Below are 26867 nucleotides of genomic sequence, written 5' to 3'. Positions count from 1 at the left end.
ACATAATGAATATCAATGAGTAGATATAGTAAAGCATAATGAATATCAATGAGTAGATATAATAAAACATAATGAATATCAATGAGTAGATATAGTAAAGCATAATGAATATCAATGAGTAGATATAGTAAACGAAATCAATATCAATGAGAAGATATAGTAAAACATAACCAACAGCAATGAGTAGATATAGTAAAACGCTATTATCAATAAGTAGATATAGTAAAACATAATTAATATCAATTAGTAGATATAATAAAACTAATTAATACAAATTAGTAGATATAGTAAAACACGATCAATATCAATGAGTAGATATAGTAAAACATAATTAATACCAATGAGTAAATATAGTAAACAAAATCAATACCAATGAGTAGATACAATGAAACACAATCAATATCAATGAGTAGATATAATAAAACATAATGAATATGAATGAATAGATATAGTAAAGCATAATGAATATCAATGAGTAGATATAATAAAACATAATGAATAGCAATGAGTAGATATAATAAAACATAATGTATATCAATGAGTAGATATAATAAAGCAGAATGAATATCAATGAGTAGATATAGTAAACGAAATCAATACCAATGAGTAGATATAATGAAACACAATCAATATCAATGAGTAGATATAGTAAAACATAATGAATATGAATGAATAGATATAGTAAAGCATAATGAATATCAATGTGTATATATATAATAAAACATAATGAATATCAATGTGTGTATATATAATAAAACATAATGAATATCAATGAGTAGATATAATAAAACATAATGAATATCAATGAGTAGATATAGTAAAGCATAATGAATATCAATGAGTAGATATAATAAAACATAATGAATATCAATGAGTAGATATAATAAAGCATAATGAATATCAATGAGTAGATATAATAAAACATAATGAATATCAATGAGTAGATATAGTAAAACATAATGAATATCAATGAGTAGATATAGTAAAGCATAATGAATATCAATGAGTAGATATAATAAAATATAATGAATATCAATGAGTAGATATAATAAAATATAATGAATATCAATGAGTAGATATAGTAAAGCATAATGAATATCAATGAGTAGATATAGTAAAACATAATGAATATCAATGAGTAAATATAATAAAACATAATGAATATCAATGAGTAGATATAGTAAAACATAATGAATATCAATGAGTAGATATAATAAAACAATGAATATCAATGAGTAGATATAATAAAATATAATGAATATCAATGAGTAGATATAATAAAATATAATGAATATCAATGAGTAGATATAGTAAAGCATAATGAATATCAATGAGTAGATATAGTAAAACATAATGAATATCAATGAGTAAATATAATAAAACATAATGAATATCAATGAGTAGATATAGTAAAACATAATGAATATCAATGAGTAGATATAATAAAACAATGAATATCAATGAGTAGATAAAGTAAAACATAATGAATATCAATGAGTAGATATAATAAAACATAATGAATATCAATGAGTAGATATAGTAAAGCATAATGAATATCAATGAGTAGATATAGTAAAACATAATTAATGTGAATGAATAGATACAGTAAAACAATATATCAATGAATAGATACGGTAAAACATTGTATCAATGAGTAGATATAGTAAAACACAATATCAATGAGTAGATAAGTAAAATGTGATCCGAATCCAATGAACAGAGCTAGTATACTCTCCAAGTTGATATAATGTTACAAAATACTCTTCTGCCTCTATTACCAAGAGATCTAGTTCAAATGTGGTTAAACAGAGGTTTTCTGGTACCACTAGTTCAAATATGGTTAAACAGAGGTTTTCTGGTACCAAAAATACAGTTTTCCTGGTGAGGTAACACTGTCATCCATGTGGAATTTGGTGGGTTGCCGCCACATACAATAATACGCCGTAAAAATGTATATATTACTTTCAATTGCTCTTAAAAATAATTTCCCTATACGTAACTTTCCATGAAATTATAGTTTTACGTGTGATTGTTTATTGTTCTTAGATATAACCCACATCCTTATAACTTTCTTTGGTTTTTAGGAATCACCCCTTACATGTAACTTCACATTGTTCTCACAAATCACCCCCTTAAATGTGCCTTTCCGTTGTTCTTCGAAACGATCGTTTCACATGTGACTTTCCATTGTTTGTCATTGTCCTATTAGAAGTTAAGACGTCATGACGGTATGAGGCTTCCATCTTTTATGGTTCTAATCCTTGTGAAAATACCAACAGTAAAAGAATTATGTGTGTAGCATTGGTAAGGTGATTATATTTCTGGGTTATAAATTTAATTGGATGTTTACTGTTTAGTTTCACGATATCATTCGAGTTTTATAATCATTATATGAAAGGTTAGCCCAATAATGTACATTAGTAATATTCCACTTATTCGACACAGCGACTGGAGGACAAAGTAAACGGAAACTCGTGCCACAAATGGTACATCCATTAACCGTTCCTCTTGGATATTCAGTTTGTTCCTTTCCTAGACTCAACATCTTTTCAAACGATGCCTTTAATAAGCTCTGTGCTATTGTGCACTACCAGATTTATATGTAAATTCAGCGGAAACAAGCTCACTCTGAAGTTTTATTAGAATTTAAAATTTATCAACGATAATTAATTTTATTAGTATAATTTAAAGCAAATTGTTGTTTTACATCACTTGTTACTATTAAAGCTAGAGCTGTTTCCAACAGAACTACTGCGAAGTGTAAATGAATGTGTATCAGGTGGAACATTATATCAGTATATAATTCGTTAGCCAGGTAACCGAACATAAAACTATTAATATTTATGTATATAATAAAGTATTCCTGTTTAATGATTAATTTTGGCAGTTCCGCACAAAGCTACACAGGGTTTTCTGCGTTCTGTTTAATGCTTTGAAATGCACATGTTTTCAAGCTACACACGGTTATCTGCGTTCTCTTTAATGCTTTGAAATGCACATGTTCTCAAGCTACACACGGTTATCTGCGCTCTCTTTAATGCTTTGAAATGTACATGTTCTCAAACTCAACGAATTTTAAGTTTCAAAGTATTTTGCTAAAATGCAAGTATGTTCAGACAAATGTTTCGTGTTTTTTATAAGAAAAGAGAAAATTAAAACTTGCTAAACTAGAGTTTGTTTGTTTAATTTCGTGCAAAGCTACACGAGGGCTATCTGCCCTAGCCGTCCCTAATTTAGCAGTGTAAGACTAGAGGGAAGGCAGCTAGTCATTACCATCCACCGCCAACTCTTGGACTACTCTTTTAACAACGAATATGAGGATTGACTGTCACATTATAACGCCTCCACGGCTAAAAGGGCGAGCATGCTTGGGTTGACGGGTTTTGAAGCCAGGACCTACAGAATGCGAGTCGAGCGCCCTAACCACCTGAGGATGCCGAATCTCAACCACAGATTGATACGTAATACAGAAAAAATGTTGTTGTGTCGCACATGCAGCCGTTGTAGACTTGCAGGTGTTTAAATGACATCTTATACCTTCACATTATACGATATTAATTAATGTAACACTCACAATATTACTGTTATGGGTTCAGTGTTTAAATCTGTATAACCCATCTCTGTCTTCTCTGCATTTCGTCTTGCGTCGTATGCCAAAGGTCTGTCTTTATCTCAACAAGACTTGATGACAATAAAAATACGAAACTTTTGTTTTTACTTCCAAATATCATATGAATGATGACAAACAGAAGTCTCCTTGAGGTAAATTGGTATTAAAATAGAACGCGACAGTTACAATTACATTACAAATAGCAATCCTTCCTCGTGAACCGGGATTTCCTTTTAAAACTAATTGGTTATAATGATCAAATTAATCAGGACTTTTTATGTGTCCCTATTTTAAAATCACCTAAAGGTAATCTCCAGCCACTAAGAACCATTAAATAATATTGTTGCACACGCAGGTAACAGGAGATAAGGATAAGTGAGCGAAATGTGGGATGACATTATAATTTGATATATAACTGTATATCATAACAAATATTCGACAGAAGATAACACTTTATAAATTATCAAACATACGTTTCTTGAATAACTCAGTTCTATATGCCTCCTTTATTTGCACTCAAAAATATTAGAACTTCTGTTTAATATAAGTTTCAGTTAAAATTACATCAGATGTATACAAACACGTATAATATTATAAAAAAAGGCCCCTCAATGGTTCAGCGGTATGTATGCGGACTTAAAACGCTAAAATTCGGGTTTCGATACCCGTAATTGGCAGAGCACAGATAGCCCATTGTGTAGCTTTGTGCTTAATCAAAAACAGCAACAACAACATTATAAAAAGGGATAACATGAACTAGCTGAACTGGATGACAACATTATAAAAAGGGATAACATGAACTAGCTGAACTGGATGACAACATTATAAAAAGGGATAACATGAACTAGCTGAACTGGATGACAACATTATAAAAAGGGATAACATGAACTAGCTGAACTGGATGACAACATTATAAAAAGGGATAACATGAACTAGCTGAACTGGATGACAACATTATAAAAAGGGATAACATGAACTAGCTGAACTGGATGACAACATTATAAAAAGGGATAACATGAACTAGCTGAACTGGATGACAACATTATAAAAAGGGATAACATGAACTAGCTGAACTGGATGACAACATTATAAAAAGGGATAACATGAACTAGCTGAACTGGATGACAACATTATAAAAAGGGATAACATGAACTAGCTGAACTGGATGCCATTTTTCTACTTTCAAATAAATTGGATTTTAACTCCAAAATTAATGACAATAAAACAAAACCTTCGTTCCAAAACTTTCAAACTTATAATGGTCCAAAATTAGTTGAGTAGTAAAATATATAATAAAAATAAAAACACTTCATAGATTTCAAACAGTCGTTATAAGATTTTATGGTTTTAATAATTCGTTTGGCGGAAATTCACGAAGAAAATTAATTTAATCGCGACGTTTATATAGTTTTGAGGTAAAGCTAAATTATTTGTTACACGTTGTAACAAATCTACATCTGAGAAATAAGTTCTTATTGCAGCGCATGCTAATTTTCTTAATTCTACAATCCATGTTTAAAAGGCCTTGCATGGCCAGATGGTAAAGGAGCTCGACTCGTAATGTGAGAGTTGAGGGTTCGAACCGCCGTCATACTAAACGTGTTCACTCTTTCAGCCGTGATAGCGTTATAATGTTATAATCAATTCCACTATTCGTTGGCAAAAGAGTAGCCCAAGAGTCGGCGGTGGGTGGTGATGACTAGCTACCTTCTCTTTAGTCTTACACTGCTAAATTAGGTGCGGTTAGCGCAGATAGCCCTCGTGTAGCTTTACGCGAAATTCAAAAACAAACAAACCATATTTAGAGTTTTTCTGCGGTCTTACAAAGTTTCTAAACCTAACCTCAAACACAGTGTTTTTTATGAAAATTTAATAACCTTATGGAAACAAAACTGTACTCAATATTACCTTTCATTATAATAAACATTACCGAAGGAAAAACATTCATGATGTCAGAAAAACACACATGTTCAATACGTCTCGATATCAAATGAAAAACACCATAGAAGAAAGAATGGTTTTTCTTGAGATCTTTATGTCATGCGTAAACAAATATTGTTTCTTAAAACAACTTCACCGAGTCTACATTTTTGCTGGTAAAATGTATTAGGTTTCTAACAACGGCTATCTCTAATATACAGCATATTAACATTTATTAACAACGGCTATCTCTAATATACAGCATATTAACATTTATTAACAACGGCTATCTCTAATATACAGCATATTAACATTTATTAACAACGGCTATCTCTAATATACAGCATATTAACATTTATTAACAACGGCTATCTCTAATATACAGCATATTAACATTTATTAACAACGGCTATCTCTAATATACAGCATATTAACATTTATTAACAACGGCTATCTCTAATATACAGCATATTAACATTTATTAACAACGGCTATCTCTAATATACAGCATATTAACATTTATTAACAACGGCTATCTCTAATATACAGCATATTAACATTTATTAACAACGGCTATCTCTAATATACAGCATATTAACATTTATTAACAACGACTATCTCTAATATACAGCATATTAACATTTATTAACAACGGCTATCTCTAATATACAGCATATTAACATTTATTAACAACGGCTATCTCTAATATACAGCATATTAACATTTATTAACAACGGCTATCTCTAATATACAGCATATTAACATTTATTAACATAATCATGATCAACATTGTGTTTTCAATGTTTCTTTTTATTTATAAGAAATACTTTAAGCTCATAGCAAATTCATAAATTCAATGATTAATCACTGTAGCGAAAGAAATGTTATCCATTACGTTAGATTACATTAACCTTATCTAGAATCTGCATTACGTTAGATTACATAAACATTATCTAGAAATAGACATTTCAGTAAGCATTTTAGACTTTAAAAATCATTGATAATTTGAGTATTTCATAGATCAAAAGTTTTGTTACTAGATAGAGATTTTTTGTCGTGACCTAAACTTAACTCCCTAAAAGCAAAACATTTTTATGTTTCATAAAATACCAATTGTACACCGACTTTTGTCCAAAACCATTCAGCCGTGTTTGAGAAATAATGCTAACAAACCAAAAACACACCCAGAGGAATGAAAACATAACCTCCGTGTAGCTTTGGAGGCGGATGTTAATATACGAGCGTGGTTTGTTATCCTAGCATAACCTTCGTCCAGCTTTGGAGGCGGATATTAACATATGAACGTGGTTCGTTATCCCAGCATAACCTTCGTCCAGCTTTGGAGGCGGATATTAACATATGAACGTGGTTCGTTATCCCAGCATAACCTCCGTGTAGCTTTGGAGGCGGATATTAACATGCGAACGTGGTTCGTTATCCTAGCATAACGTTATAAACTGTAACTTGGTAAAAACTACACATGACTAAGTGATCAAAATCAATAGAAGTAGAGTTTTATCATTCGATGAAAATGATGAGTTTTAGCATGAACAATGTTCATGAAAATGAACAGTCATCCAAAGATCATAAAGACTAGCATGAACAATGTTCATGAAAATGAACAGTCATCCAAAGATCATAAAGACTAGCATGAACAATGTTCATGAAAATGAACAGTCATCCAAAGATCATAAAGACTAGCATGAACAATGTTCATGAAAATGAACAGTCATCAAAGATCATAAAGACTAGCATGAACAATGTTCATGAAAATGAACAGTCATCCAAAGATCATAAAGACTAGCATGAACAATGTTCATGAAAATGAACAGTCATCAAAGATCATAAAGACTAGCATGAACAATGTTCATGAAAATGAACAGTCATCCAAAGATCATAAAGACTAGCATGAACAATGTTCATGAAAATGAACAGTCATCCAAAGATCATAAAGACTAGCATGAACAATGTTCATGAAAATGAACAGTCATCCAAAGATCATAAAGACTAGCATGAACAATGTTCATGAAAATGAACAGTCATCCAAAGGTCATAAAGACTAGCATGAACAATGTTCATGAAAATGAACAGTCATCCAAAGATCATAAAGACTAGCATGAGCAATGTTCATGAAAATGAACAGTCATCCAAAGATCATAAAGACTAGCATGAACAATGTTCATGAAAATGAACAGTCATCCAAAGATCATAAAGACTAGCATGAACAATGTTCATGAAAATGAACAGTCATCCAAAGATCATAAAGACTAGCATGAACAATGTTCATGAAAATGAACAGTCATCCAAAGATCATAAAGACTAGCATGAACAATGTTCATGAAAATGAACAGTCATCCAAAGATCATAAAGACTAGCATGAACAATGTTCATGAAAATGAACAGTCATCCAAAGATCATAAAGACTAGCATGAACAATGTTCATGAAAATGAACAGTCATCCAAAGATCATAAAGACTAGCATGAACAATGTTCATGAAAATGAACAGTCATCCAAAGATCATAAAGACTAGCATGAACAATGTTCATGAAAATGAACAGTCATCCAAAGATCATAAAGACTAGCATGAACAATGTTCATGAAAATGAACAGTCATCCAAAGATCATAAAGACTAGCATGAACAATGTTCATGAAAATGAACAGTCATCCAAAGATCATAAAGACTAGCATGAACAATGTTCATGAAAATGAACAGTCATCCAAAGATCATAAAGACTAGCATGAACAATGTTCATGAAAATGAACAGTCATCCAAAGATCATAAAGACTAGCATGAACAATGTTCATGAAAATGAACAGTCATCCAAAGATCATAAAGACTAGCATGAACAATGTTCATGAAAATGAACAGTCATCCAAAGATCATAAAGACTAGCATGAACAATGTTCATGAAAATGAACAGTCATCCAAAGATCATAAAGACTAGCATGAACAATGTTCATGAAAATGAACAGTCATCCAAAGGTCATAAAGACTAGCATGAACAATGTTCATGAAAATGAACAGTCATCCAAAGATCATAAAGACTAGCATGAACAATGTTCATGAAAATGAACAGTCATCCAAAGATCATAAAGACTAGCATGAACAATGTTCATGAAAATGAACAGTCATCCAAAGGTCATAAAGACTAGCATGAACAATGTTCATGAAAATGAACAGTCATCCAAAGATCATAAAGACGTGAAGAGAAAAGTTGACAAATATTTCCATGGAGTTATGCTAGTTCTGAATAAGATAGCAGATTATGTTGTTGTTTTTGTAATTCATTAAGTTATTGTACTAAAACTGAACTAGATATATTAAACTAAGTTATCCCCGATGGCACAGCGGTGTGTTTGCGAACTTACAACGCTAAAATCCGGGTTTCGATACCCGTGGTGGGCAAATCACAGATAACCCTCTGTGTATCTTTGTGCTTAATTAGAAACAAACAAATTAAAATAAATCACATAATCTATTGAAAATAGACGTACACCTTAACGAGCATTGGCCAGACAACCCTTTAATGTCGACATGAACACGAATAGTTGTACTGTAACAATAATAATATAGCTAACAATTCAAGAGTTTCGTAAAATGTTGAATGACAATGATGAATGTGCTCCGAAACATGAAGCTATGTACTTCACAATTATAGTTTTTAGTAACGTTTATGTTATAATTATTGCAAAAGGCCCGGCATGACCGAGCGTGTTAAGGCGTGCGACTCGTAAGCTGAGGGTCACGGGTTCGCATCCCGGTCGCGCCAAACATGCTCGCCCACCCATCCGAGGGGGCGTTATATTGTGACGGTCAATCCCACTATTCGTTCGTAAAAGAGTAGTCTAAGAGTTAGCGGTGGGTGGTGATGACTAGCTGCCTTCCCTCTAGTCTTACACTGCTAAATTAGGGACGGCTAGCACAGATAGCCCTCGAGTAGCTTTGTGCGAAATTCAAAAAACAAACAAACATTATTGCAAAAAAGAAAGTTAAATGTACAATAAAGGAAGATCGATATTTGGTTAATATCGGTATTCCAATGAATCAATAATTCTGTTTCATTACTGTGTATTTTACATACAGTTTGTCAAACACGTACTTAAATCACATTCAACACAAATGATGTCCTTATTTTATAACTGGTATTGGGAAATATTGGGAAAATAGTTTTTTAACTAAGATCTGGCTTGACAGGTTTTGTTTACTAAGGTCTTGCTTGAAAGGTTTTGTTTACTAAGGACTGGCTTAACAAGTTTTGTTTACTAAGATCTTGCTTGACAGGTTTTGTTTACTGAGGTCTGGCTTAACAGGTTTTGTTTACTAAGGTCTGGCTTGACAGGTTTTGTTTACTAAGGTTTAGATTGACAGGTTTTGCTGACCAAGATCTGGCTTAACAGGTTTTGTTTACTGAGGTCTGGATTGGAGGGTCTTGCTGACCAAGGTCTGACTTAACAAGTTTTATTGAACAAGGTGTAGTAGCCTCACAGATTCTGTTGGCTAAGGTTTGGCTTGATATGATTTGTTGACCAAGGTCTGGCTTAACAAGTTTTATTGAGCAAGGTCTGGTCTGACAGATTCTGTTAACTAAGGTTTGGCTTGACAAGATTTGTTGACCATGGTCTGACTTGACAAGTTTTATTGACCAAGGTCTGGCCTGATAAGTTTTGTTGACTAAAGTCTGGAATGGCAAGTCTTGTTGACTAAGGTCTGGCCTTAATATTATAGCAATAAAATAATTGAATTGTTTAGTGTTTACATAGTGTGACCATTGTATTTCCTCTAACAAGCATTGTTTGCTATAAATATACATTGACATTAAACAAATTTACGTAGAAACAGCAAACTGAGTCTTTAAGGGTAATGGCGTTCTTTTGTTTGTTTGTTTGTTTTGGAATTTCGCACAAAGCTACTCGAGGGCTATCTGTGCTAGGCGTCCCTAATTTAGCAGTGTAAGACTAGAGGGAAGGCAGCTAGTCATCACCACCCGCCGCCAACTCTTGGGCTACTCTTTTACCAACGAATAGTGGGATTGACCGTCACTTTATACACCCCCACGGCTGGGAGGGCGAGCATGTTTAGCGCGACGCGGGCGCGAACCCGCGACCCTCGGATTACGAGTCGCACGCCTTACGCGCTTGGCCATGCCAGGCCAATGGCGTTCTTACTTAGAATCAATTCTTTACCACATTTATTTAATATCGTGAACAGCATTAGAAGAAAGATGTTGTGATATTTATTTTAATTACAAAGCATCATTAAAAACTAAACATCTCAAACAAAAAAAAGCTAAATATTTCGATAACGGCTTAAAGAACGAGCTACGAGAAAAACGAGAACTTCCACATTTAAAAATCTTGTCTATTTCATTCATCTTTCCTCTCTGGAGGCTCAGCTTTAATTCTTTTAGTCATAACGCTAAAAATCGGGTTTGGATACCCGAGCAGAACACAGATGGCTTATTGTGTATCTATGTTTCCAACAACCAATCAAAACACAATCTTCTTGTTTTACCTGACTTCGAAACACATAATATAGCAAAATTATTTCATGATAAAAGTCCAGTACAATCGTACTGTACAAAGTGTAAACACGATTTCAAAGTGAATTATTAAGCTATAAATATGACATTACAATATCATTCAAGAAGCAGGATGTTCCGTTCTAAGCACATATTTATAACCTCAAGTTCTGTAAGTATTGCATTTGTAATAATATTTCATGTTCCACATTTTTTATATATTCAAAGTAAAGAAATCAATAATAAATTAAAGATTAGCCACGTGACATTATATTGATAAAGTATTAACTCAAAATCTTTAATGTAGGGTTAAAGAGGAAAACTGTGTAACTAACATTGTTTTGTTTGGAAGTTCGGTTTGCAGTTTCCTCTAACTATTTCCTTTTAACAAATGCTCCGAGCGGTTGGTGAGACTTGGATGATAAGAGAGTTGATAATAATTTCTATTAATCTATTTCAAGAAAAAATAAAATACCAAGCAAAATATTATTACAGAAATACGGCACGTGATACTATGAATGTAAACATTTCCATAATTAATAATTTTTAGAATAACATAAAAAATTCCTGTAGTGCATAAACATTAAGATATGCATTCTTATGAGAGGTCTGCAGTATTAGTTTCTTAGTTATGTATATTTATATATTATAAGCAGTAGAACAAGCTAACATGCATAAGCTGTTATATTAAAAACAGCAGAACAAGCTAACATGCATAAGCTGTTATATTATAAACAGTAGAACAAGCTAACACGTATAAGCTGTTAAAATTATAAACAGTAGAACAAGCTAACATCTATAAGCTGTTATATTATAAACAGTAGAACAAGCTAACATCTATAAGCTGTTATATTATAAACAGTAGAACAAGCTAACATCTATAAGCTGTTATATTATAAACAGTAGAACAAGCTAACATCTATAAGCTGTTATATTATAAACAGTAGAACAAGCTAACATGCATAAGCTGTTATATTATAAACAGTAGAACAAGCTAACATCTATAAGCTGTTAAAATTATAAACAGTAGAACAAGCTAACATCTATAAGCTGTTATATTATAAACAGTAGAACAAGCTAACACGTATAAGCTGTTAAAATTATAAACAGTAGAACAAGCTAACATCTATAAGCTGTTATATTATAAACAGTAGAACAAGCTAACATCTATAAGCTGTTATATTATAAACAGTAGAACAAGCTAACATGTATAAGCTGTTAAAATTATAAACAGTAGAACAAGCTAACATCTATAAGCTGTTATATTATAAACAGTAGAACAAGCTAACACGTATAAGCTGTTAAAATTATAAACAGTAGAACAAGCTAACATCTATAAGCTGTTATATTATAAACAGTAGAACAAGCTAACATCTATAAGCTGTTATATTATAAACAGTAGAACAAGCTAACATGTATAAGCTGTTATATTATAAACAGTAGAACAAGCTAACATGTATAAGCTGTTATATTATAAACAGTAGAACAAGCTAACACGTATAAGCTGTTAAAATTATAAACAGTAGAACAAGCTAACATCTATAAGCTGTTATATTATAAACAGTAGAACAAGCTAACATCTATAAGCTGTTATATTATAAACAGTAGAACAAGCTAACATGTATAAGCTGTTATATTATAAAGAGTAGAACAAGCTAACATGTATAAGCTGTTATATTATAAACAGTAGAACAAGCTAACACGTATAAGCTGTTAAAATTATAAACAGTAGAACAAGCTAACATCTATAAGCTGTTATATTATAAACAGTAGAACAAGCTAACATCTATAAGCTGTTATATTATAAACAGTAGAACAAGCTAACATGTATAAGCTGTTATATTATAAACAGTAGAACAAGCTAACATGTATAAGCTGTTATATTATAAACAGTAGAACAAGCTAACATGTATAAGCTGTTATATTATAAAGAGTAGAACAAGCTAACATGTATAAGCTGTTAAAATTATAAACAGTAGAACAAGCTAACATCTATAAGCTGTTATATTATAAACAGTAGAACAAGGTAACATGTATAAGCTGTATACAATGGAATCTGTAATGCTTTCTAGAGGGGTGTTTCTGTCATTATCTTGTTAGTGGTTGTACTTTGCTTCCTCAACAGAGCCACGTTGATGGATTTTTGGAGCCATGGTATGCATTAGGTCTACAACAACAGAAACTTCATATGTGTAGCACTTAAACTTTTTCACAGATTATATAATCCTATTGTAAGCAGAATTTACCATTTACCACTTCATTCTTTGGCCAGTGAACAGAATAATTCGTCTAACCAAATGGATCATTTAGTTTTCTCTTTCACTCATAAAAATAAAACTAATCTTGTGTAAACAGATAAAACACATAGAAACCAATTAAGATATATAACTTAAATTTGTTTAACTGGCATCTTGTGTAAACAGATAAAACACATAGAAACCAATTAAGATATGTAACTTAAATTTGTTTAACTGGCATCTTGTGTAAACAGATAAAACACATAGAAACCAATTAAGATATATAACTTAAGTTTGTTTAACTGGCATCTTGTGTAAACAGATAAAACACATAGAAACCAATTAAGATATATAACTTAAGTTTGTTTAACTGGCATCTTGTGTAAACAGATAAAACACATAGAAACCAATTAAGATATATAACTTAAGTTTGTTTAACTGGCATCTTGTGTAAACAGATAAAACACATAGAAACCAATTAAGATATATAACTTAAGTTTGTTTAACTGGCATCTTGTGTAAACAGATAAAACACATAGAAACCAATTAAGATATATAAATTAAGTTTGTTTAACTGGCAAAATAAAGCCAGAAACAAGACTGGAATTGTTACATAGAGTTCGCAACAGCCAATGTTATTAACCAACTGCTTAAGAGAATTATGGGAAATATTAAGTTTCATCGTATTATAACCTTGACCATAACTTTATTGACCACAGGATATTTTATGTTGAATTATTCCAACCTGTGACCTATCAGTGCGATAAAACATTAGTTGTCAAGGATGATCCTAAAAAATACCGTAATATTCGGAACTTGTCCAAACTGAAATATGGAAATATACAATGCAACCTTAGGCTATCTGCTCAGTCTACCGAGGGGAATCGAACCACTGATTTTAGCTTTGTAAATCCGTAGAATTACTACTGTACTAGCGGGGGGACGTTACTAATTGTTTCAAATGTAAATAAATAACATATAATTCATAGTAGAACACTAGTGGTGATTAAAATAGTAAGTACAAGTAAATATAGCTCAAGTATGCTACGTATGAGCTTGAATGTAAATTAATATTTTTACTCGAAAGTTAATATGAGAAAATATTTATCAAGAGGCTTAAGGTTAAAACAAGCACGTTACTCTCACAAGAGAAAACTGAAACCAAAATCAGTAATTAATATACCTTGTTTAATACGCAGTACGTGTTAAGGTAAAATTGTTGGAATACGTTGATTCATTACTTATCTATTCGTGCTGTTAATAATATTTTCGTCTGTTATCTCACTAACATCTCATTAGGTTCGACTCGCTTTGAAGGGAAGATATATATACATCCATAACAAATGAATTATAGCAAAATTAAATATATCAAACATTTTAATCAGTAACATTACAGGAGTTAGCACTAACGAGAGAATGGAATATAGCTTTATCGACGAGACTACATACAAGCAGATTGTTTGTTTGATGTCCTGTCAGTGATTTTCTTGTATTGTACCGTTAAACGACAAAAATATTTATCTTTCTTCATTATAATCCAGTAGATGGTCAGGTGGTTAGGAACCTCGACTCGTAATCCGAGGATAGCGGGTTCAAATATCCGTCGAATCAAACATGCTCGCTTTTTTAGCCCACAGAGGGGATTATGATGTGATAGTCAATCCTACTGTTCGTTGGTTAAAAGAGTAGCCCAACAGTTGGCGGCGGGTGGTGATGACTAGTTGCCTTCCACTACTAAATGAGGGACAGTTAGCGTCGATAGTTCTCGTGTAGGTGTGCGCACAATTGAAACGAAACATTCAAAATGAACCTAGATAGAAAAGGTCAAATCTCATCTGTAGGTGACACGTCGAACCATTCTACTAATCTGGGTGTACTTCTAGAAAGTTGGTATGTTTGTATCGTTTTAGCATGTAATCCTCTGTTGTTATATCAGATTGAAAATTGTAAGTCGTTTGAAATACAAATGATATCTAGTTTTTCCTTTAAGGAATATTTGGTCTAGTAGTACCGATGTATGGCGGCTAAAAAACAACCACGACAGAAATACCTACCCATCAATAATATTGTCACGCTTAAGGTGGTGTGGTGAACATAACTCGATCGGAATTATTTGTGGGAGGTGCACGCGCTCAGATGAATCCGGTACGCAGTACACTAAAAGTATCATATTGACCTGCAAACGGAACGAATCAATCATTTATTCCAGCTCGTGACAATGACACGTTCTTCTAGATTAAAGAAGTTTTCTAAAGAAACTCGAAAACCAACCTTTAAGTAGGAATATTTTATCTGTGAACGATATGTTTAAATCAATAAGTTACGTATTAATATTATTGTGATAAAAAAGTTGGTCCTTGTTGTATCTGTTTAGACAAGTTAAAATATGAACCTCCGAGAGGTTTGACAAAGCACTATATTTCATGAGTCCCTAACTGAATTTTTCGTTTACGAACGAAATACTGAAGTTAAGTTGGTCGACGTTACAGGACGAAAGTGCTTAATAAAGATGGGAACAAAAATAACGTATATCTAAAGGAAAGTGTCTGGACTCTTAAGTTAAACGAAAAAAGTCCATCACTCTTTTAATATAGGACTTTAAGTGAACCAAGAAGCCATAGTTATTAACAACAACGTAATTGTTTTAACTAATAATACCAGATGAACATATAAAGAACTATTTAATATTATATTCACCAGATAAATGCATCACTTGGATTTTTGTGTCAACACGATCCTGGAAAACTTAGGAAGTGTATTGTTTTTGAATTTCGCGCAAAGCTACACGAGGGCTATCTGCGCTAGCCATTGCTAATTTAGCAGTGTAAGAGTAGATGGAAGGCAACTAGTCATCATCACCCACCGCCAACTCTTGGGCTACTCTTTTACCAATGAATAATAAGATTGACCATAAATTATAACGCCCCCAAGGCTGAAAGGGCAAGCATGTTTGGTGCGACGGGGATTCGAACCCGCGACCCTTAGATTACGAACGCCTTAACCCACCTGGCCATGCCGGGCCCCTTACAACTTTATAAAATACTGATTTGAAACTCATAAAATTTCAAACAAATTAGACCTTGAATACCGTTCTACAAAGACTTACGTTTCAATTTTGTCAATTTCAATTTTTGTTTCAATTTCAAGTATAAATAATTAAACGTTTTTTTTCTGTAAAGTGGAAAGTTAATTAATTAAACTGTTATTAGTTTAATTTAGTTTTCAATATCCATGTCACTCATGTGAGAATTTTGTTTAGTGATTTATGTATTTTAACCTAATTATTAAAATTCTCTGAAAAGTCAAACAATAACGTGTTTACATTTTTCTTAAATTAAGATTTTTGTAACAGTTTTCATGGGACAAAACATAATTCTGTGTTAAGAAAATGGGGCTTATATAAAAATCATTATTAAAAATTGCAAGTCGTTAATAGAATTATTTCATCAGTTATTCTGTCAGCACGATGTGATATTGTACAGAAATGCTGATAAGATGGAATTTCTTCGGAGGTAAAGATTCAACTAATTTTGCTTGTTTGTTTTGAATTTTGCGCAAAGCTACTCGAGGACTATCTGCGCTAGCCGTCCCTACTTTAGCAGTGTAAGACTAGAGGGAAGGCAGCTAGTCATCACCACCTACCGCCAACTCTTGGGCTACACTTTTACCAACGAATAGTGGGATTGACCGTCACATTATAACGCCCCCACGGCTGGGAGGGCGAGCGTGTTTGGCGCGACTCGGGCGCGAATCCGCGACCCTCAGATTACGAAGCACACACCTTAAGGCGCTAGGCTATGCCGGGCCATTTTGCAGTGTGAGACTAGAGGGATGGCATCTAGTCATCAACACCCACCGCCAACTCTTGGGCTACTCTTTTACCAACGAATAGTGGGGATTGGCCGTCACATTGTAACGCTCCCACGGCTAAAAGAGCGAGCATGTTTGGTGGGAGCGGGATTCGAACCCGCCACCATCGGATTTCGAGTCGAACGCCTTAACACACCTGGCCATGCCGGACCCGATTCAACTACTTAGATACATTTTAGAAATCACTCCAAAAATATACTCAATACAACAACGATTAATTTCTCAATAAATCAGCTTATTTGAGTTTTTGTTCTAGAATTTCTATTCTGGATAAAATGCTTGATTTAATTTTAGACGTGTATGTTAAACAACTTAAAAGACAGTAAGTAAGAACAGGCTTCCATCATCACAGAGGTATTTGTTTCAATCCTTTACTCGAATTAACTGCACAACCGACTATGTTTTACGTTATTCTATTGACACCAAATCATGCAAATTTCGTTACCATGAACTGGAGTTCTTTGTTGCAAATGATATGACGATTACAGACCAAAGTTTACGAGAGAGAACAAAGCAAGTATTCGTTCCTTACAGTGTGTGAACAGCTTAATATCTGTATGATCGATTACTAGTGAGACATTACTCCAGTCTTTAACAATAAGATAAACGTTTCTGTCTTGTTAAAAAACTAATTCGTAATATATTTACCAAGATACTGTTTATTTCAATACGCATTTCGGGCTTTCACACGATAGAACAAAGAATGGTCGTTTCTCTCATTCAACAGATCAGTGCGTTTGTGTACAGACCAATTTGGATGTAGTTTCTTGAATAAATGTAAACAATAGTTACCGAAATTCTATATGAAAAGACTTTATTGTTTTATATGTCTTTCAGGACATATATATTCTGATTGTGTATGAGAATAACTCGACGACAAACAGAACGAGCAGATCTATAAAATAAAAACTTGTCTTCGCTAGCGACGTTGTAAGGGTTAATATTATCTGACTTAATACATACAGCTGTGGTTTCCAGTTCTCAGTTTCACTAACCATATTCACGAAACGCAGAATACTGCTTCCATACTTTTATCAAATATCTTAAATTTCTGTGTTAACACCTCATAGAATATCTTATGAGCCCAAGAGAGTCGAAGTTACGAAACCTCCCTATGCGTTAGATAGTTTTTAGTTATGCACACTAGAGGGATAATTTATGTAACTAAAATATTATTTTCCTGTTGGGAATTGGCTAAGTATCACTGTACCTTTTCCTCGTCTCACAGTGACACAGCGGCATGTCTGTAGACTCACAACGTCAGCATGTGAGTTAGGTGGTGGGCAAAGCACAGATAGCTCATTGTGTAACTTTGTGCTTAATTAAATACATACAAGAAACCTTTCCTCCTAAGAATTTTTCATTGCATTTTCAGACACATATTTAAGGATAGTTTTACACCAGATGTTTGCTAAAATAGTCCATCATTAGATTTTCAAACATATATTGAATGGATGTTTACTCTTATGAATCTGCCATTATAATCTAAGATATTTACATTGAAGGATAGTTTAACATCAGATGTTTGAGTGTATATTAAACTGAATTTTATAATAATAAGTGTTGTTTGTCTCTTTTTATTGCTTTCGTTAAGGCTAGGCTACACTTTATTCCAAAACGAAAGGTTAACTTCATTTATTAATGTAACCTGTATTATTAATGTAACCTATATTATTAATGTAACCTGTATTATTAATGTAACCTATATTATTAATGTAACTGTATTATTAATGCAACCTATATTATTAATGTAACCTACATTAGTAATGTAACCTGTATTATTAATGTAACCTATATTATTAATGTGACCTGTATTATTAATGTAACCTGTATTATTAATGTAACCTGTATTATTAATGTAACCAATATTATTACTGTAACCTGTATTATTAATGTAACCTATATTATTTAAATAAACTTGAATAAGTTCTCACGACTTAAATATTTGTTGATAATTTGTGGTCAGAGTAATTCTAACTTATTTTCCCAATATAGAAACACACCATTGGAACGGTTTCTTAATTGGCTAGTTTTGACAATATCTTTGAAACACATGAATCCAAGTAATTTATATTGTCACTGAAGCTACGTGTCACGTTTCGGTTTTGTTATATTTACTGACCTATTACGAAGATTTTGTATTTAAAAAATAAACTAAAAGTAAGTAACATATTTTGAAAGTGATAGATGGAACGAAAGCTAATAGTACTAATATTTTTAATAATAAAAAGGATAATTCGTTGTTAAAGCTACATTTTCTAACTACGCCATTATAAGAAAATTGATAAAAATCTGATATAATTTGGACTGTTTATTACTATAACTAAATGTCATAAAAATTAACTTATGTTTTACTAAATTTAACGTCACAATCAATAACGGATTAAGGACAAAAACATACCTTATATTTGAACAAAAAATTTTAAACCAGTTAAACTTGTAAATTCATGTACAAAGCAGAGTTTCTCTGCCGTTACACATTCATAAAGAGCAGTTACACACATTTTGCGTTAACTTCCACTTGTAGATACCCTTCAACATCAAAGGTTACAAATATTTTTAATTCACATAAACTAAAAAAACACAGAATGTTCTGAAACACGTTGTGAGAAAGCATATTACATTCAGTTAGATATAAATTTGGCGGACAGCAGATTAACATTGAACATCTATCACAAACAAAAAACATGATTTCCCTGTAGTTAGATAACCATTTTTTTAGTCATTTATAGAAAATTTTACTATAATACAATGGGCATAATTCGCAGGCTTAGTTATCACAGTTTATAGAACTGAAAACAATGTATAATTTATTGCAAATAAGTATCTAACAAATCATATACAATGGTTCATAAATAACATATCATAGTTTTTGTTAATATATTTATGAGAGATCCGGCATGGCCAAGCGTGTTAAGGCGTGCGACTCGTAATCTGAGAGTCGTGGGTTCGCATCCCCGTCGCGCCAAACATGATCGCCTTTTCAGCCGTGGGGGCATTATAATGTTACGGTCAATCCCACTATTCGTTGATAAAAGAGTAGCCCAAGAGTTGGCGGTGGGTGGTGATGACTAACTATATTCCGTCTAGTCTTACAATGCTAAATTAGGGACGGCTAGCGCAGATAGCCCTCATGTAACTTTGTGCGAAATTCAAAAACAAACAAACAAACAATTTATGAGAGATAAAAACAAGACATTTTTATAAAATTTTATGTAATCATTAGTTATACAAATACTTCATGTTACAAAAGCTATTTGCTTAAAGGATTCTTATTACTCTGTGGGGCAATGATAAATCTGATGCCTAATAAGACTAAACATAGGATTTAGATACCAGCGGTGGGCAGATCATAAACAAATCGTTGTGAGATTTGTGAAACAGCAAGACATATAAATAAAATCAGTTTGATTAAATATAGATTTCAGATGTTTAATACGATTCAGTTAAAATATTATTTAGTTATGTGGTATTTGTGTCTTATTCATTTTAGGTAAAATTATGTTTATAACATACTTGAATTAATATATATACTGCTGGTTAAAATCTTAAGGCCAATGAACATAAAGAAAAAATATGCATTTTGTGTGTTAGACTCAACCAGTTATTTAAGTAGAGCTTCGAAAGATGAAAATAAGAAAAGGGAAAATAAAAATAAAAACGTTTTTAGCATTTAATAGAGAAAATGTGAACACTATGAAATTAGCCTAAATACTAGCTGATCAAAAGCTTAAGATCCTATCAAAAAGAAGTCCTAAACAGGATATGAAATGCCCAACAAGAGGTCTCAGTAGTGAGTTGCATGGCCGTCATTGCGAATAACTGTAAACATTCGCTTTGGTATGGTCGATATAAGCGTTTGCAGAAACCTGGCTGGAATGTTATTCCAAGTGGTGAAGATGGCTTCACGAAGATCATGCACTGTTTGTAATTGACGTTCATTTCAATAGATTTCCCTTGCCATCTACCCCCAAACATTTTCAATTGGGTTCAGTTCGGGCGAGCACGCTGGATGGTCCAAAATAACCACGTTATTCGCCATGAAAAAGTCCTTTGTCCTGCGAGCATTGTGGATTGCAGCGTTATCCTGCTGAAAGATCCAATCATTTCCACACAAACGAGGGCCTTCAGTCAATAAGGATGCTTTCTCCAACATGCCAATGTAGCCAGCTGCTGTTTGACGACCTTGTATAACCTGAAGCTCCATTGTTCCATGGAAGGAGAAAACACCCCAGATCATGATGGAACCTCCTCCACTGTGTCGTGTAGAAAATGTCTCTGGTGAGATATGATTATCGTGCCAGTAACGTTGGTAGCCATCTGGACTATCCAGGTTAAATTTTTTCTCATCAGAGAACAAAACCTTCTCCCACTTTTCTACGTCTCATGTTTGGTGCTTCTCAGTAAAGTTTAACCGAGCTGTTTCGTGGTGTAGAAGGAGGTGTGGCCTTTAAAGACATTTATGGATTTTAAAGCCTTTCTCTCGTAGATGCCGACTTATTGTTCTTGAGCTGCATTCTGCGTCCGTAAGGGCTTTAATCTGGTTCGACGATCCGCTGGTGTCTTGCCTGACAACCCTTCGAATCCTCCTGCTCAACGCCGGAGAAATTTTATTGGGCCGACCACTTGAAATTCTCGTTCCATATCCCTCAGGATCTTTTAATAAATTTTCAACATCAGTTTCACTACACCCAATCTCACCAGTGATGACACATTGAGAGAGACCTTGCTTTTACAGCTCGACAATTCTGCCACGTTCAAACTCTGTCAACTTTTAGCCTTTGCCATGTTTTTACCCAATGTAACACAGGAGATGTCAGTGGGAGATGTTGACAACGCTAATGCTTGAACACAAATTACTAAATTTCGTTACGTGTTTACCAATTAACGCTTCGTTTCAGTATGGTCTTAAACTTTTGAACAGCTAGTATTTAGACTAACTTCATAGTGTTCACATTTTCCTTATTAAATACTAAAAAAAAGTTTTTTTTTTTGTTTTCCCTTTTCTTATTTTCATCTTTCGAAGCTCTACTCAAATAAGTGGTTGAGTCTAACAACGCAAAATGCATATTTTTTCTTCATGTTCATTGGCCTTAAGGCTTTGGCCAGCAATGTATATGTGTATGTACTACTTTTAAGTATCATATAAGTTATAAAACATTTCGTTCTGAAACTTGTGAATGTACCAGTTTAATACGACGAGTTCTGCAATTGAGTTTGTGTTTTGAATTTAACGCAAAGATACACGAGAGTTATCCGGGCTAACTCTTCCCAATTTAACAGTTTAAGAGTAGATAGAAGGCAGCTAGTCATCACCATCCATCGCCAACTTTATGGCCACTCTTTTACCAACGAATAATGAAAGTGAGCGTTACATAATAACGTCTCCGCGGGTGAAAGGGCGAGCATGTTTGGCAAAACGGAGATTTGAACCCTAGACCTTCAGCTTGCGAGTCGATTTCCCTAACCACGTGGCCTTTCCAGGACGAAGTTTCACCAAAGGTGTGGTCAATGGAATACCCTAATGTATATTAATTTTTAAAAAGTTAAAAAATAATATAACATATGAAAATAAAAAACAGTATCCAGTTCTAAACTACCATAGAAATTCTTATAGAACTTTTACGTATAACCTGGTAATGACTATTTTATTTTCTCAAAAAATGAAATCTCACAAAGTCATTAAAAATATAACGTTTTAGTTAAGTTTTAATCGTATTTCTTTCACCACGAACCTTCTAAACGTCTCCCGCTAGTACAGCGGTCAGCATACGGACTTACAACGTCAAAATCAGGAGCTCGATTACCCTCCGATGTGGCTTTGATATAAGAAAAAAACACATACACCTTCTAAACATAATCATAAACGTGTATCCGCTCTGTAACTCTCGTTTTGAACAAACGACTTACTTTTATGGGCCCAGCATGGCCAAGAGTGTTAAGGTGTGCGACTCGTAATCGCATCCCCGTCGCTCCAAACATGCTCGCCCTTTCAGCCCTGGGGGCGTTATAATGTTACCGTCAATCCCACTATTCGTTGCTGAAAGAGTAGACCATAAGGAGGCGGTGGGTGGTGATGACTAGCTGTCTTCCCTCTTGTGTTACGCTGCTAAATTAGGGATTGGTAGCACAGACATGCCTTCTGCAAAATTCGGAAAAACAAACAAACAAACATATGAATGGCTAACGCCCTCTAGTGCCACAATGGTATGTTTATGTAAACTTGACTACAGATAACCATTGTGCATCTTTGTGCTTAACTATTAACAAACAATCCACGACTAAAGATATGTCCCTGATCAATAAATTAGTATTTTTGTTTAATAAAATAAATAATTCTATTATGCACATTTCTGATTTCGAAACCTTACGTAAAAAGGTGAGTTTTTTTATTGGTATTAGCAAGAGAATATGACCTTAATTTATGCCTAGAATCACTTTACCCTATTTCGAGCATGCCTTTAACCTAAATTCTGGGTAATCTTAACTTATATCACCACTTCTTAGGGCAAGTATCATTTTGCCCTAAATCCTGTATGACATAATATTTACATAATGTAGCTCTACTGTACGGAAACATAATTTTAACAAATGCCTGTTGAAGTATTACTGTCCACAATTCCGAGCTCCAGATTTTAACAGAGGTTAAAGTACATTCAGTATTTTCTGATAGAGAATACAAAATAACACACATATCAACTCCAATATATTACATTTCTTCGTTTCGAGTCGTCAGAAAGAGAAACGATTTAAAAATCTCACATAGGTTCGGATCGTTGAATAATTATTGAATTAACGACCCATTACTTGCCAACATATGATACTTGTTATATCTAAACTAATGAATTTTATATATAAAACAGTTACGTTTTGGAAGACATTAGGTTTTGTTTTAAAGGATAAATCTTCCCGAACAAGGTATTCTGTATTTATTTTAAATTAATAATCTGCCAATGAGTTTCTAGATTTCACTAATTTGATTTCAACTACAGTTATTCCAAATCGGTCATATGTCTTTTAGTTTCCTTTAATCAAGTGATTATTAAAATATATTGGCCATGGAGTTAGGACTCGTTGAACTTTCTTTAGTTTGTTTGGTTTATGTAAGGAAAAAAAGTTTCCGTTTCTTTTACCAATTTCATGAAGGGCATTTTAATTACCGACTCTCATTAGATCGATTTGAAAGAATACTGTCCTATGATTTAACTAAAGGCTGGTATCGGCAGTTTCAAAGAAACGGGAAGTTTGGACGTTAAAGGAAAATCTACCCACCATTAAACAATTTAGTTTAATGAAGAAAATACCTCATGGCAAGAATGACACATGTAGACAATGCCGCTTGTATCAGTTTAACTTGTGAACGACCACAGTACAGTTTTTACATTATAAAATATCTCGGTTGGAAATGATTAGATATATTGATCTTATAAGCAGTTTTGTTTGGAAGGATGTTCTGTTTCTTGTGTTTACGCCCCCCGCTAGTACAGCAGTATGTCTCCGGATTTACAACGCTGAAATCAGGGGTTCGATTCCCCTCGGTGTTAGCTCCACAGATAGCCCAATGTGGCTTTGCTATAATAAAACACACACATTCTTGTGTTTAATTTGCTTGAGAAAGTAAACGTTTAAATGTAACACAGTAATTGTTATTTCTGTTGTCAAGGAGTTAGGTCAAAGTGACCTGGCACCTAAAAAAGCTTCTGTTCGTATGCAGAATACTAATATAAGAATTACTGAGCTTAACATTGACTAACCGACGTATTTTCATGACGATCTTGGAAAGGTTTAGTTATTAGCAATGTCATGGTGGAAATTTCATACAATTACACAAGAGTACTAATGTGCAGTAACTTTAGTTGATGTGGTTATTATGCGTAGTTTATTAGTTGTAAAATTAAACTCTAAAAACTAAAATATATAAGCGACATCACTATTAACGCTTTTGCTATGTAATATATATATATATATATTTGATATAAGAATTAGAACTATATAAAAACAACTATAATCTCCAGGAAAGTATTACTGAGGTAAAAATGTATCTCAGAACGGCTGGTATGGGTTTTAACACTTTTACTGACAAAGCAGAGAACAACGTTTCGACCTTCTTAGGTCATCTATTTCAGTAAAAGTGTAAATACCAATACCAGCCGTTCTGAGTTATATTTTATTTCAACTGGGTTTCTCGTCATCAAGAATTATTCCTTAGATAGTCTGATGATATAATCAGTTATATTTCGGAATTTTCAAAAATAAAATCGTAGTGTAAAATAAACTTTGGAAGATACACATAAAATCTGTGTCATAATACAATATTCTAATATTTGTCACGTGCAAGAGAAGAAACCATCTGCGTGACGCACAAAATCAGATGTAACAAAGCATTTCCAGCGCGAGATACAACAGTAGATATTCTCATGTTACCTGTATTAATAATAAGGACTGTTATAACTGAAACATATTATCTTTGGCTCTTACATCAGTACTGTGTCAAGTAAAATTAGCATCTGTTTATCAGAACGATAAACGTTGTAAACTTTTGTTACATCCATGTGGAAAGTTCCTATTTCGTGAATATTTGTTTTGTTTCTAACTTTTTAATGTCTTCCTTTTGTCTCTAAGAATTCTGTTTATTCACTTTCTTAATGAAATAGAACGGATAATTAGTAAACTCTCAATAGAAATGTATTTTTTTAAATGGCCTGTTTATAGTTACTGTCTAAAAATCATGTGCTTTCAGTGTAATATACTTATTGGATGACTGAAAACATTTCACGAACGTTTGTTTGTTCTTGAGCAAAGCTAAACGAAGGCTACATGCGCTAGCAGTCCCTAATTTAGCAGTGTAAGACTAGAGGGAAGGCAGCTAGTCATCACCATCCACCGCCAACACTTGAAGTACTCTTTCACCAACGATAAGTGGAATTGACCGTCACATTATAACGCCCCCAGAGTTGAAAAACCGAGCAAGTTTGGTGTGACAGGGATTCGAACCCGCAATCCTTAGATTACGAGTCGATTGCCTTAACCACCTGGCCATGCTCGCGCCTTCAAGAACCTTGGTAAATGTATATAGAACTAGCTCTCTATATGATTCGTTTCTATATTGTTCTCTTAATTATATCTATATTCATATTTTCGCCAGTCTGCCACACTATTAAGTAAATTGATAACCAGAATGAAAATCCTGGTGGAAACACTTGAATCGATGGGATCTGAGTTTTAGAAAACAGCTTTATAAATATAGAGATTATGGGTAAATTTTCTGAAAGAATAAAAAATGTTTTGGTAAAACAATCTGCAGAGAAGACCTGGTAAAGATCGCTAAGCCTAAAAGTTGATTATGAATTATTTTGTCTTATTTAAAAAAAACGTTTTAATAAGTTCTTTGAATTTTCCGGTTTTATTACACTGTAGCTGCATTTGATGTCTAATTTATTTTTTAAATGGCCCCCAACAGTACAGCGGTAATTCTACAGATTTACAACGCAAAAATCAGGGGTTGGATTCCCGTCGGTGGGCTTAGCAGATAGCCCTATGTGGCTTTGCTATAAGAAAACACAAAAACACACATACATTTTTTTTAAAAATAAATCTTAACGGGACCATTTATTAGTTAGTTTAAATTCTAACATATCGATATAAAAATTATATGTGTTTTTATGTACTTATTTCAGTGATATATTCTGATATTATTCAAATTCACTAA

At 33.1% G+C, this 26867-nt stretch overlaps 1 protein-coding gene across 1 annotated transcript in view; it reads right to left on the bottom strand.

Moving 5' to 3' along the window:
* The window catches only part of LOC143231294 (synaptogenesis protein syg-2-like), a 124794-nt gene that overhangs the window by 2566 nt on the left and 95361 nt on the right, over window positions 1-26867 (bottom strand). Inside the window, exons 7-8 of the mRNA XM_076465844.1 lie at window positions 525-648; window positions 3-200 (exon numbers count right to left, since the gene is read on the bottom strand). Of these exons, the coding sequence (XP_076321959.1) occupies window positions 3-200; window positions 525-648 (322 nt within the window). The remainder of the gene's footprint in view (window positions 1-2; window positions 201-524; window positions 649-26867) is intronic.

Source organism: Tachypleus tridentatus, chromosome 11, assembly GCF_004210375.1.
Source record: "Tachypleus tridentatus isolate NWPU-2018 chromosome 11, ASM421037v1, whole genome shotgun sequence".
Lineage (NCBI taxonomy): Eukaryota > Metazoa > Arthropoda > Merostomata > Xiphosura > Limulidae > Tachypleus > Tachypleus tridentatus.
Note: the sequence above shows the minus strand (reverse complement) of the source record. Positions and strands in the feature narration are given on the sequence as shown.